General features: G+C 32.6%; 1 protein-coding gene and 1 long non-coding RNA gene across 3 annotated transcripts; both read left to right on the top strand.

Moving 5' to 3' along the window:
* Window positions 1-4272: 4272 nt before the first annotated feature.
* Window positions 4273-10441, top strand: LOC111016515 (CwfJ-like family protein / zinc finger (CCCH-type) family protein). 2 transcript variants are annotated; one of them, XM_088126028.1, is made up of 10 exons: window positions 4273-4428; window positions 4528-4801; window positions 5201-5331; window positions 5459-5577; window positions 7374-7491; window positions 7575-8023; window positions 8184-8469; window positions 8938-9031; window positions 9446-9591; window positions 9761-10441. In XM_088126028.1, exons 1-10 carry the CDS (start codon window positions 4354-4356, stop codon window positions 9887-9889), a joined length of 1821 nt encoding a protein of 606 aa, XP_087982154.1. In that variant the 5' UTR covers window positions 4273-4353; the 3' UTR covers window positions 9890-10441. The 2 variants fall into 2 exon arrangements, with proteins under 2 accessions (XP_087982154.1, XP_087982153.1); XM_088126027.1 differs by having other exon boundaries at window positions 9443-9591.
* Window positions 10442-11324: 883 nt separating this feature from the next.
* On the top strand, window positions 11325-12350 carry LOC111016560 (uncharacterized). Its single transcript, XR_002602193.2, has 2 exons — window positions 11325-11883; window positions 12093-12350. It is a non-coding gene; the product is annotated as an uncharacterized LOC111016560 (long non-coding RNA).
* Window positions 12351-14290: the final 1940 nt, after the last annotated feature.

Here is a 14290-nt window from a genome sequence, read left to right as displayed (position 1 = left end):
CCGCTTGAGATAAGCAATGTAAGTCGTCAAAGTCATTGTTTAGGTGAGCATATAGTATAATAATAATAATGATAAGATCTTTGAAAAAACTTACACAAAATGGGGTTGCAATATCTTGGAAGAAAATCTAGAATGAAAGTGAAACACACATCAAAGGGTGGTCCAAAGTCCAAAATGGGTTACATTACAAAGATTGATTAATGCAAAAATCCCAAGTCTTGTCTTTGTCTCTGTCTTTGTGTTTTTTTTTTCCTTAAAACAAAAAACAGAACACTATTTCTAGCTGCCATCCTACTTTATTAGGTTAGGCAGAATATTGAGGCCAATATCCATGTTTTTGGCAAATGGCAAAAAATGCAAAGATTTTGTGAAGACTTGGGGAAGATTATATCTCTTCTTCTTCTTCATCTAGAAATTAAAATGGAAAGATTTGAAGATAATCCGTACGAGAAAATCCCATATGAAATAATGGATCTTCATTTGTATATTGGCTGCTCATTTACGTAACATAGAATATCAAATGGGGTAACACAATCGAATCCAAGATCTTTGCCTCGTCATTTTCTAAATCTTCCATGTTCGTGCTTATGGACTACTACTATGTGTTAAGTATAAATATTCATGAGCTCCTTCTCAAAATTAATTCGTAATAAGAGGATGGATCTCATTTTGGACCCGATGCTCACTCTGATTTTATGTTAAGGATGATTTCTACTTGTTGGACATTGTTCAATAATCCAGTGATACCATGTAAGCTTTTAGGTTGACCTATGTGTCTCCACAACATAGTATGATATTGTCCGTTTTTGACATAATTCTCATGACTATACTTTTGTTTCACCCAAAAGACTTCATACCAGTGAAATTGCGTTCGTATTTAGCCAATGTAAGACAACTTTGTTCGCATTCCCAATACCATATGATGAAATAGAATGAAACGATGGTATAAAATAATTGACAAGGATAAACAAACTCACATAACAAATGTAAATTAGGACGATTTATTGATACGAAACTAGAGGACAAAGTCAAATTTTGTAGACCCGTGAACTAAATGGTAGTTAGATGTCATGGGTTACATCATGGGGGAGGGAGTGAAGTTGGGGGCCTAAGTTTCATTGACAGATAGAAGTGACAAAGACAATCTCCACAAAACATACACCTTTTATTGACAACTTTTGATCAATCTATCATATTTATTCATCACGCTTCATGTTATGATGCATACAAAAAATAATTACATGAGTTTAATTCAATAGTAACTGACAGTTTTTTTTTACCAAAAGGTCATGAGTTCGAATTCTTACGTCACTGATGATGTTGAATTCGTCATAAACATATGTAAATTAATATTGAGTTAAACTCAGGCTAGCGCGTATATATATATATATATATATATATATATATTTATTGCTTAACAATTTTTTTATTATTAAAATTAATTGGCCCGTCGTTCATAATAATATTAAAAGCTCTTTTCTTCCATAATTATTATGGGGATATATATATATATTTTGTTGTATTTCAGTAATGCTTTTTTAAAATTGATGCTAATGTGATATTCACTTACAACATGCTTCTTTATATTTATGATCGTTTGTTTTTATTATCGTTTGTTTTTATTTATTTATTTATTTTTAAATTGACTACTTGAATGAGTAAACTCATTGACATGTCAATCTTTCATTGATTCGACAATGTCCAAAAGATTCTTGGTGCCTTTTTTTTGTTGGACCATAATCTAAGTTGATTCACAAAGAGAAATGTGACATAAATACTTTGGAGTAGTTGAATATTTATTAATACATATCGCGTGGATGTGAAAACTTTGACAAAAGAAAATATTTGCCAAGAAAACATGTATATAAATGAAAGTTTTCAGAGATTTGATCAATATATATGGGACCAAATCTTGTCCATTGTAAATGAAAACATATTGAAGCAAATCTAAAAGATAATATTCGTGAGATTTTCTTAATGTATATATTTCTTTATCACGATAAATAATTTTTTTAGTATGAGAGATTGACTCTTAATTAAAGGATAAAAAGGTTGATACGATATCTTTGTATCCAAATCTCAAAAAAAAAAAAAATTACCCACTTTTTTATTGATGAACTATATTCAGGTTGATAATATTATTTTCGATTAGAGTCTAAAAATTTGCATTAATAAGAGTCTCACTCTCACCCCTCCCCAACCGACCTCTCTTCCATATTAATTATATTGATGCATCAAAATGATAATAATGTAAAAATAATATATAAATAAAATGATAAAAAAAATGGCCATATAATCAAGGTAAAAATTAGTTGATTTGATGTGTGTTATAGTTCCAATTTTCTCACCCTAATATGAAGTAAAGAAAATTCCATATTCCATATTAGTTTTTTATTTTTTTTAATTACAAAGATTAGTGATTATTTTATAATTTTAGTAAGAAAATTAAACTCTAATGGGATGAGTATAATTTTCTCTATCATAAAACTAACTTGAGCACGATTGATTGGTTAAGATACATATCTCGACCTATCAAAAGGTTGTAGTTTTAAACCCAAACTCACATATTGTTGTATTAAAAATAATTCTCACCATAAAAATTTGAATAGAATCTCATTACTCCAAGGGTTGGATTCTTATTATAATTAAAAAAAAAAGGAAAAAATCTAATTTTACATAAATGGCAAAACATTGAATCTGCATATATATAGTCAGAATAAGTAAAATATATAATATGAAATCAAACATTAAGATTTTGCCAGTATAATATCTAATATTTGATGGACCAGAAAATCATACGAAGAATCTTTTTGAGAATGTGTCAAAACAAAACTACCTTCTTAGTGCTGAAAAAAACAAACAAACAAAAGTCTTTAGCCATCAATATTTAAAAAAGAAAAAAAAACACTTTTTTTTAATAAGTAACTTTATACAAGATCAATCCATATTTTATGTGTATGTATATATATATATATTTTTTGGAACCATTATATGTATGTATTTGATAATTATGTACAGTATCGGTATTGGTAATATTTTTTATTGAAAAAGGAAATCAATTAAGAAATAAAATAAAGAAAACTATATTAAGAAAAATCAGAAACTACTTTAAAAAATAGGAATATCATTTTAGAAACTATATTTAACCAATAGTCTAAGTTTTCAAATTGTTACTTACATTCTCATATTTTAGATTTTCATTAATCTAAAGATTGTTCTCAATTATTGTTATTTTATTTGATTAAATTTATTTTTTATTTAAATGATTAGATTTGATTTTTATGCACTTTTTTCATATTTGGATTTCAAATCTTTTTCTCCTCGCCCAATCTAAAACATCTCATCTTTTTCTAATATCACAATTAATAGTAAATTCTTCCTTTTGTAATTAAAATTTAAAAAATTCCTCTCTTACGGAATTTTTTTTCGGCTTCTTTTCTTTTCATGCTGTCTTTTTCTTTTTGCAATTGATAAACATATACTGATGTAAATGGTTCTATAATATATTTATTTATATACTATTATTTTATTTTCATGCTTATTTAACATATATTAGAAAGAAAAGAAGCTATGAGTAATTTTTCTAATGAATTCCACCTATAATTGGTCAATTTTTAAAAAATAATGTAAATTGTTATAAAGTTAAACTATTTGTATAATTTGAATCCTAAAATAGGCTAGTTTGTGTAGCAAATCCTTAAAAAAATGCTCTCTTGCTCGGGTACGCTCGCTCCAAATTCTAAATGGGCCGGCCTTTTTTTATTGGACTTTTTGTGATACTCCTACTTCTACCAGAATACCATTGATAAGCCCAGGCCCATCTTAAGTAAATGGGCTAACTGACCGTTGGTCTTTTTGAAATGGGTTTGGGCCGTTAAGAAATGTTTCAAGTGTTGGCTAGTTTTCTGTGATATTTATAATTGCAATTCTTTCAAAATATTTGCAAATATTTTCAGAAAAAAGTCCCATCAATTACTAATGTTCTTGACAATAGTAATAGTAATCCGTTCTTTTTTAACAGTAACATGTTTTCTATTCTACTTTTTAGCATAAGAATAATAATTATTATTATGTAGATAATTTTTATGATAATTATTGATTTGCATAATTGATGCTTAATATCTATATGGTTATGAGTTAAGCGATAAAAGTATAAAACAATTAATAAAAGTAAAACGTTATCAAACGGATCCTTAGCCACACACTTCCGTTAATTTTTTTTAATTTGGGCCTGGACCGAAAATTATGGGTTGGGCTGGCCCAGCACCGAACGACCCAGTCTCCGTTTCTTCTCTTTTCGTTCGTCTTCTCAATCCCCGTTTGCTCCGCCACCGCACCGGACCGGAGTTCACCATGTCTCCTCCAAGAATTCTTCTCTGCGGCGACGTTTCCGGCCGTCTCAACCAGCTTTACAAGCGCGTCGTCTCGGTATCTTTTATCTCTCTCTCTTCGAACCGTCTGAACTTTTTTTTTCCCTCGTCCATTTTGTTTTCTAACTGTAGTGAGAGCTCACTTCTCCAAGTTTAGGTCAACAAATCGGCCGGCCCGTTCGATGCGCTTCTTTGTGTAGGCCAGTTTTTTCCAGACTCAACCGACCAACTCAACGAGTTCATGGACTATGTCGAAGGTCGATCAGCAATCCCTCTTTCCACCTACTTCATTGGTGACTATGGCGTCGGTGCCGCTAAGGTTCTACTGGCCTCTTCCAAGGGCTCGGCCAACCAAGGGTTTAAAATGGATGGCTTGAAAATTTGTGAGAATTTGCATTGGTTGAAAGGCAGTGGGAAGTTCACGCTACATGGTACGATTCGAATTTCTCTCTCTTTTTTTTTTTTTTAAATGAAATCTGGGCTCTGGTCAGTTACACTACTCGTTTATGAATAATAATTCAGCAGACATCGGATTTCTAGCTCTTTTATGGTGCATAGCTCTTAATACATTTTGCTAGACAAAAGAATTCCAATTCATATCGAACTCATTGCTTCTTAACGGGAAGCTTCTTCTTCTTCAATAATTGAGCCAATTGTTTCAAGTATCAAATTAAAAGAAGGGTGACACAAGGAAGCCTGAGTGCTACTTACATTTTGGACCTGACTGCACGACGGCTTCTACAGCACTAAATGCTATCTAATATTCTGATATCAATAACTAAACGGAGCACATCCTAGTCACTTCTTTTGCTGATTGATGACATATGTAGGTTTATCCGTGGCATACTTATCTGGTAGACGTTCTTCAGATGGTCTTCAGTTTGGAACATATACTCAAGACGATGTTGATGCCTTACGAGCAATAGCTGAGGAACCTGGCATTATTGACTTGTTCCTCACATATCCTTTTTTTGGTTCATTGGGATTCTAGTTTTATGATAGATACAAGGAGTATCAACTTACCAGCCCTTGAAATTTGTTCATAATTTTCCCTTCTTGAATTTTGCACATCCTTAATTGATCACACAAATGAATGGCCAACTGGGGTTACAGATAGAGCAACAACACCTGATCTTCCCCCTGGAGTCTCAGATTCTTTGGGAAGTGATTCTACCATCTCTGAGTTAGTTGTGGAGATAAAACCTCGGTACGTAAGATTGGAAATGGCTAGATGTGTTCAATATTTTTATTTAGTAAATATCTATGATATTGCATAACTTAATCAATATCAATGCATATTTGAATTTCACTTAACAATAAAGACTCTTGGTTGTCGATGGTTTAGAATTTTTGTATTATGCTCATTTCCAGTTCTCCCAGATTATTTGGGGCTGTTTCTTTGAGATATTCGAGTTTTCTTGGGTTCGTCATAGAGAGTGGGGATCTGTGGTGGAGGGAGTGCTCTTGTATTCTCCTTTCCGTGAGAAAGAGAGGTTTTTATGGCAGACTGGTTTTTTGGGATTTTGTTGGGGATTTGGTTGGAAAGAAACAATAGAATTTTTAGGGAGGTGGAGAGAGAATGAGAGTCTGTTTGGGACCTCATAAGCTTTAATGTCTCTTTATAGGGGTTTGTTTTGAATTTGTTTTGTAATTATTAGTTTTGTACTATTCTTTTGGATTGGAAGCCCTTTCTTTAAGGTAGCTTGCTTTTTCTGGGTTGTTGTTTTTGTATGCCCTTGTCTTTGTTTTTGTTTTCATTTGTCTTAATGAAAAGTTCGGTTTCTTTAAAAATATATATATATTTGTATTATGCTCATTCCTTATTGATTTAAAGTACTTCGTCCGTTGTCTAAGTTCATTGATTACTTTTTTAAGTACTTGGAAGTCAAGTATACTCGGGTGATGATTTTTTCTTGTTCACCTTGTCATTCTAATTCTTCTTTGAGTGTAGCCCTTTCTTCTAATTTAAAGAAAACCAAGAATATATGAATATGAAGATAGATAAATACTAAATACATATGAGTTTTCCTTTCACAAAAGTAAGAAATAAAACCTACGAGAAGCTTGCCCTTCTAGAGTACATTGAAACAAAAGTAAGATCAACCTCTAAAGATTTTGTGTTCTTTGACTAACAATAAGTATTAAAAAAAACTCTATCCTAAATGTATATTGTTTTAATCTACATGTTTATTCTACAAAATATGCTGGTTTCTTTGTAACTGAATTCCGTAACAAAGAGCTGAAATTCCACATTTCCAAAAAGCATTTATTCTTCAAGATATGCTGAATTCCTTCCCAAAAGAACACCCATCTTGCCAACCATCTAGCATTGAGTGAGTCATTTCAATAACTAGCTCCGCTGGGCTAGACAATGAGTTCCAAAGGAGATGCAAAGGGGTGTCCATTCTATACTCATACCTTCGCAGTAACATTATAAAGATTAGTTATTTTCTAAAGTTCAAATTTTGACAGTACAGTATCATAGCACAATTAGGTAGTAGTCTTCTCACTAATTTGAGCCTGTATAAGGTTCCATTACAGATGAGTTATTCTAAGTACTTGATTTCCCTTTTAATTTCAGGAAATTTGTTATGCGCTGATGCTAAAGGAAATTATAAGTTGGTCGTTTCACAGTTGCTCATAGGAGTCTTTTGTTTTAATTTTTAAACAATCATTCATGCAAATTTCTATGCTCTTAATTGCATTTTAGAGATAAAAAGTTCCTGGCTCAATTATTGACTATGGTAGAAGTCCTTTAGTTTTAGCTATAGCAAACTACGTATGCAGATCTTTTTTTCTGCCTATTGCATTTTCAAGGACTAAAAGTTTGTGGCTCAATTGCTGCCTCTGGTACGTGTTATCTATATTCTAAACTATCATGAAAACTGTAGAATGGAAGTTTCGAATTACATGCATAATATTGAATATAAAACTGGCCCTAATTTAGCATCTGTAATAAATACTAAAATATAATTGTTCTGATAAAATATACTTCTTTGCTAGCTATCACATTTCAGGTACAAAAGGTGTGTTTTATGCTCGAGAACCATACTCTAATGTTGATGCCGTGCATGTGACTCGATTTTTGGGTCTTGCTCCTGTAGGAAATAAGGAGAAACAGGTATGTTACAGTCTGTGTGGCAGTTTCCCCAACACATGAAACATAGACTTTCATTTCTGACAGTGTATTGACCTGCTTCACAGAAATTTATTCATGCACTGTCTCCCATCCCATCATCTACCATGTCTGCTACTGAAATTAGCATGAAGCCCCCGAATACTACCTTGTCTCCATACATACTTACTGAACGGAAAACTGATGCCTCAGACTCCACGAAGAGGCCCAGCAGTAGTGTTTCTGAATCGCAATATTGGAGATACGATGTGTCTCAGAAACGACAAAAATCTGGAACTGCAGATGGTAACAAGCTTTGTTTTAAGTTTACATCTTCTGGATCTTGTCCACGCGGAGAAAAATGCAACTTTCATCATGACATGTATGCAAGGGAGCAAAGTCAGAGAGGTGTTTGTTTTGATTTTCTTAACAAAGGCAAATGTGAAAGGGGTGCAGATTGCAACTTTAAGCACAGCTTTCAGAATGAAGTTGAAAGCCACTCTGGGAAGAGGAAACTTGGAAATGCTGGAACCAAGAGGTCCAAACCCCCACATTTACGTTGTTATCATTTCTAAAGTTTTCTCGACACTTGGTTCTTCAAGTCCTTAATTCTTTTACTTGATTAATTTATTATCCCAACACAGTGATTTATTATGTATTTTAAGCTACCTAATTTCTGTTCTATGATTGAGGTGCAGGTCTAAAGAATGCTGGTTTTGTCTGTCAAGTCCCAACATAGAGTCACATCTTATAGTCAGCATAGGTGAGAGTTTCTATTGTGCACTGGCTAAAGGACCTCTTGTTTCAGACCACATCTTGATAGTACCTGTAGAGCATTTTCCAAATACCCTTTCTCTAGCCCCAGAGTTTGAAGCTGAACTCAATAGAGTTCAAAATCGTCTCCGGAAGTACTTTAAGAACCAAGGGAAGGAAGTTGTTTTCTTTGAGTGGGTTTCAAAGCGTAGCACTCACGCTAATCTTCAGGTAATCCTCTGCTTTATGCATACATTCTAAGAAATTGTAAGTCGAAACTATGAATGTGAGCTTTGGCTCTCTTAATGTGTCAATAATGGTCCAACTTCGGTCAAGTATGCAAGGGAAGAATAATACGTTCATTGAGTAGTTCTTACTTTTTACCTGACTACTTATGATTTTAAAATTTTGACCAATTCATGAAACTCGTGCTGTTGGGTTTAGGAAATGTCTCAAATCAAACACTCTGCAACAGATGAGAAAATTTATTAAATTACATATTTATCACTTTTAAGGAAATAAACAATATCATATGGTGCTTTTTCCGTTTCCTATATGAAATATTGATTATGCTCCGTCATTTACAACATTAATTTGATGTATGGAGCATTTTGCATTCAATAACATAAGGAATCAATCTGTAAATCTTTAGACTTTATTTTTGGTGTTTCACCCCAGCTAATTGTGTTTTGATGTTAGGCTGTTCCTATTCCATCATCTAGAACTCATGTCGTTCAAAACATATTTGATATGGCTGCTCAAAAGCTGGGATTTAAGTTCGTGGTCTCTAAATGTAAGTACAAGTTAATATGTATTTTTTTAATTAAGATTCTCAACTCTTTCTTAATCGGGTTTTATGGCTGATGTTGGTCTGCTTTCATCATCTTTTAGTGGATCCCTTCCATGCAACAAAATAATAGTACGCAGATAAAAACTAAAAAGATTCAAACTGTTCCAAAAATTGATGAAATTTTATGTCCTAGATTCATAAATCATAATAAGATCACTGAATTGGTAATGATCTTGCATGGATGAAATATATGATGTCAATGCTTCTAGCGTCTTTTCCTGATTGCAAGATTATTTTTTTTAACTTCACGTTGACTAATTTATGCTGTGATTTTTCTAGTAGAACATAAAGTGGCAGATATTTTATGGTTTCTATTCTACCGGCTCCTCATTTTGTTGTTGCACTTGATTGCAGCAGCAGATGCTCCTGGTGAAGGAAGAAAATCGCTGAGGACACAGTTTGATAGTAATCACAGTTTCTTCTATGCTGAACTTCCTGAATGTACAACTCTATCGCATGTAATTGAGGAGAATGAAATATTTCCTGCCCAATTTGGACGTGAGGTTAGCTAGAGAAATTCAAAAGAATTTATACCCTTTTTCCCTTCCGGATCACCCCAAACAAAAATTTGGAGAATCTTATCATCACGGACAGTGACACCCTTCCTTTATCAAAGAATAGATCATTTCTTATTATGAAATGGAAAAAAAAATGACCGAAAATTTTTTGCAGGTTCTAGCAGGCTTACTTAACATGGCTGATAAGGCTGATTGGAGGAATTGCACCCATTCTAAAGAAGAAGAAATAAAGATGGCTGAAGAATTTAAGACACGATTTGAAAAATTTGATCCAAATAAGTGATATTTTAGTTGTAGTTGAGAATAGTCTGCCGTTGCACTCATGATTTCTGGTGAGTCAAAATGAACCTGCTTACGCCCAATATACCATCCAGGGACATCGTACAGAAGGCATACTTTGAGTAAACTACTTGGATATTTGAAGTTTTTTTCCTCCTTTGAGTAAACTGCCCAGATGAAGATGAATTACGAAGATGAAGACAATACGTTGATGTCCTTTTCCTGATACCAAAGGTTCTGGCACGCCACTTATTTCTGGAAACATTGGAGTAAAAAGGGGTGTCTGTTACTGTTACATACATCCCAGCATGTATTTGCCAGTCCAGCTATTATAGCCACGTGCTGATTGGTACGAATACCTGTTCTATATGCCTCTTACTTCTTTAGGATATTCTTTTTCTTTTGAAATTCCATGTTGCTGTAGGAACTGATTTCAGCTAATTAGTTTCCTTCAGCAATAGCTCAGGAGGTTATTAATTGTATTAGATTATTGATGAAAAGGGATCTTGTTCTTTAACTAACTTATCATTTATGCTATAATTCTTTTAAAGATGAATTCTTTTTCATCACTTGTTCACTGCCCAACAGACACGCTTCACACTTCACGACAATGAATTTATGAATGACTTGTAAGTCTATGACTCTGGCCTAGACTGAGGTTCCTTGGCGTTTAGGTTTGGTGAGGGAGTGGACGAAGTTGATGTGGGAATTATTCATCTGCCTAACTTTTTCCCCTCCTTCTCCCCCTTTTCAGCCTTAAGCAAAGCGAGACAAAGCAGAGGCAGGACAACGTAAAAATAAAATATATGTACACTTGTGTGTGTGTGTGTAAATATATATATATATATATATATATATATATATATATATATATATATTTATATATTTATTTATTTATTTATAGATTCCACTCAGAAAAATAAACAAATATCTCCAGCTTGGAGATATGGAACAGCGGGCCAGCTTAGATCTACAGCATATTTTCACATGATTGGGAAGGAAGGTGGGAAAAGTGGCGGAAACAACCTTGTGGGGTTGGTTCTAAACTTTTTTACTCTTTTTCTTTTGTCTTTTGTCTTTTGTTTTTTCACTCTGTGAATTTCTAAAATACCATTAGGTTTTAAAAGACCCAATGTGTATAATTGAGCTGTTCAATGGTCAAATGATTTTAGGACCACTAATTAAGGATGATGCTGAAGTGGAGTGGTGGGGGAGGACTCAAGAGTAATGGGTTTTTAGCGAACCCATTGAAGTGTTTAATTTTATTTTTTATTTTTTTTTATTGTTCTTTTAATGCCAACTTAGATTGCCATCTTTACCCTCTTTCTAAGAGTAAATTTAGGGGAAGATGATTTTATTTGAAGCTGTTCTCTGCAACTTGGAATCAGCAGCAACAACAACTCCATGGATGGAACAGAAAGAGTGCAAGTTTGGTGAGCATTTTAATATTCTGTTCATCCCTATAATATTTGTTGTAAATTAAATATCCTGTTTTGAACATGTGGGTCCCCTCCATTCCCTGCCTGTCACTGTCAGATTTCAGAACAAAACAAAAAACAAAAAACAAAACAAAAAAAAACTCCCAACACAGAAGGATAGCATTAGGGGTTTTTTTTGTGGGGGAAAAAACTCCCAATCTTAAGTTGGGAGAAGTGATCCACAAGCTCTCAACCATGGCGGGGCCTATTCTGATAGCTCTACATCCATTTTAATGCTCTTGAATTGCCTGCTTTATGGAGTAGGATTGAATTGAATGATGCTCTTTGTTTCCTTTTTACAACTTTGAAAATTATTTCTTCCCATTGGACTTCGAATGAGTGATTGTGAAACAACCCCTTTCTATTTGTTTATTCGATTATCCTCAGTACCATATTTGCAGAAGATTGGCTAAGTTCATTTGATGGGCCATGTGACTAATAACTCTACTATTTCACAGTCACTCCGAGATCTAAAAGGAAATGGGTCAAATAGAGTAACAATGATGAGCTATTTCATACAGTAAGTTTCATTTATTGCTTTTATATCATGAAGTATAAGTTGATATGTTCTATCTTTGGTTTGTAGGTTTATGATCTGTAAAAACTACATAACTTTCTGGATTAACAAATTTGTAGTTTAGGATAAGCAAATTTACATATCAAACTATACGAGTTTTGAGTAGACTGATGGTTAAGTTTAACGGTTTTCGTTTAAACGATTTCATGTAGACAGAAAATGCAGCATAATCCTGTCTATGAGCTTCAAAATAATGCTAAACATTGTTGGTTGGGGACAAGAAATCAATCAATGAGTGAGCTGATTTCAAACAGGGATTTTTTGTGTATCTAATTTTGTCCATTTTCTTGGGCTCTCAGACAGGATTTGATTTTGTTTTTTGTTCTCTGCTTCCCGATCACTCTTTTCATTTTCTTCCTCTGCCAAAAGATAATCAATTCCGACACAGGAAAAAGCCTATGTTTTGTTCTCCTTTTGCTATTCACTCCCTCTAAATTTGGGGTTCATGTGGAGCCAAACTGGTTGCTCCAGAGGAATATGTTCTACCATAAGTTGAAAGATATGTTCTGCTTTTGATATTTCTAAAATGACGTACATATCATTGTAAAATATTACTACTTAAAATAGAAGTGATTTTGATCGTGTCAAAATTATTTCTAACATGCCTTGATGTTTGGCAATGATTTATGCATGATTTTAGAAAATGGTAAAAGTGATTTTGTCTAGTTTATAGTATTTTTTTAAAAATATATTCTCTTTATTTGTGTGTTTGAAAATTCGTATGAGGTTAATGAGTGAATATTAGTTGGAGAAAAATGATAATTGCACTCGTCTACCTGGGCATGGGGTGCCTGCACTCGCTTCAAGATCTAGACTTGAGAGACATCATAGATGTTTTGGCATTAAGTTCAATTGGAAGGTTCAAACTTGAGATTTTTAAGTTAGTATGACCACCAAAAGATCCCAAGCTCTTGTCATTCAGGCTGTTCTTTAAAGGCCTCTTCTAATATTATGTTAAATCATGAACTAAAATCAAAAAGTAGGTTACGATATATTTAGGTTAAATTATAAGTTTGTTCGTGAACCTTTACAAAATTCCAATAAAGTCATGAACTTGCAAAGTTTTCTTTGAGTCCCTTCCCTTTCCTTAAAAAGTTTCTAACAAGTCACCGAACTTGCAATTTTGTGTCTAGTATGTCTCTATTATTGAATTCATCAATTTAACGCTTATGTAGCATATTGGCATTGAGGTTTTTGAGGTGAGTTAATTTGAGATACTCTAGACACTTGGTAGCATAATTGAAATTGAGTAATCTAACTCGTATTTTATCTTTCGATTTAATTTATTTTTTGTTAAAAAAACTTGTTTTCTTATTCTTAACATGTTTTTTTAGTAAAGGAAACTACTTTTAGTTTTAGAAATCAATATTTTTTATAGTAAAACTTCTAACAATAGTGTTCAATAATTTGTAAAATCATTGGAAAATATCTCTTCTAAAAGTAGAAAAGCAATAGCTAAACTAAAAAAGTAAATGTTAAACTAGTCGTAATGTTTATTATCTACTTTATAAGGCAGTTTAATCTTCCTATAAATGATCATTAAAAACTGTTTGAAAACTATTTAATTTTCCCATCCATTTCAGCAACGATTTTGACCCATTCAAATTACACAAGACTCGCTCATTATAATAATAATCATGATGCTGAAGCTCGAATTCTTAAATGAAAAGTAGAATAAAATAAAATTGTAATTTAAGTTAGGAGGGTGACGAGTCAAATGAGTCTCTAACCACGTCATCATCCAAATACTAAAACGATGGAAAAAACATGGGGAGAAAATTTGATTCGCAATCAAGGTTTTAAATGGAAACATGAATAAAATGTCGGTGTCCATAGAAAAAAATTATAAGAATAAAACATTCATAAAAATTATTTAAATTAACAAATAAGTATCATATCATTTCTAAATAAGTTTAAAATAATTTATATCAATATTATGTTTATATTAGTGAGATTTTTTTTGTAATTTTATAGAAATGTCGGTTTACATCAAATATGAAACATGAATACATAGATATGTCGACGGAAATATCTATTCAATATCATGTTCACAATTGAAAAAAGGAAAAATGGAAATCAACCAAATAAAAAAAAAACGTTGTCTCAATTACACAGATGAAAAATATTAGATTTACCAAATCTTAAACTCCGGAAGGAAATATTAGATTTACCAAATCTTAAACTTGTGAGGGAAAATTTTCACAGTTGTACTCTCTCTATCTCAGCAATCTGAATTACGAAAATTTCGAAAAATGAAATTTTGGAGATAAAATTTAATTCCCAGATGAAAAGAAAAATGGAAAACCAAACAAAAAGAGTTGGTTCAATTACCAATAAATTGATCTCCACT

This window comes from Momordica charantia, assembly GCF_013281855.1.
Source record: "Momordica charantia cultivar OHB3-1 chromosome 6 unlocalized genomic scaffold, Mcharantia_2.0 BLBB01000006.1, whole genome shotgun sequence".
NCBI lineage: Eukaryota > Viridiplantae > Streptophyta > Magnoliopsida > Cucurbitales > Cucurbitaceae > Momordica > Momordica charantia.
This window is presented reverse-complemented; position numbering and strand designations above follow the sequence as displayed.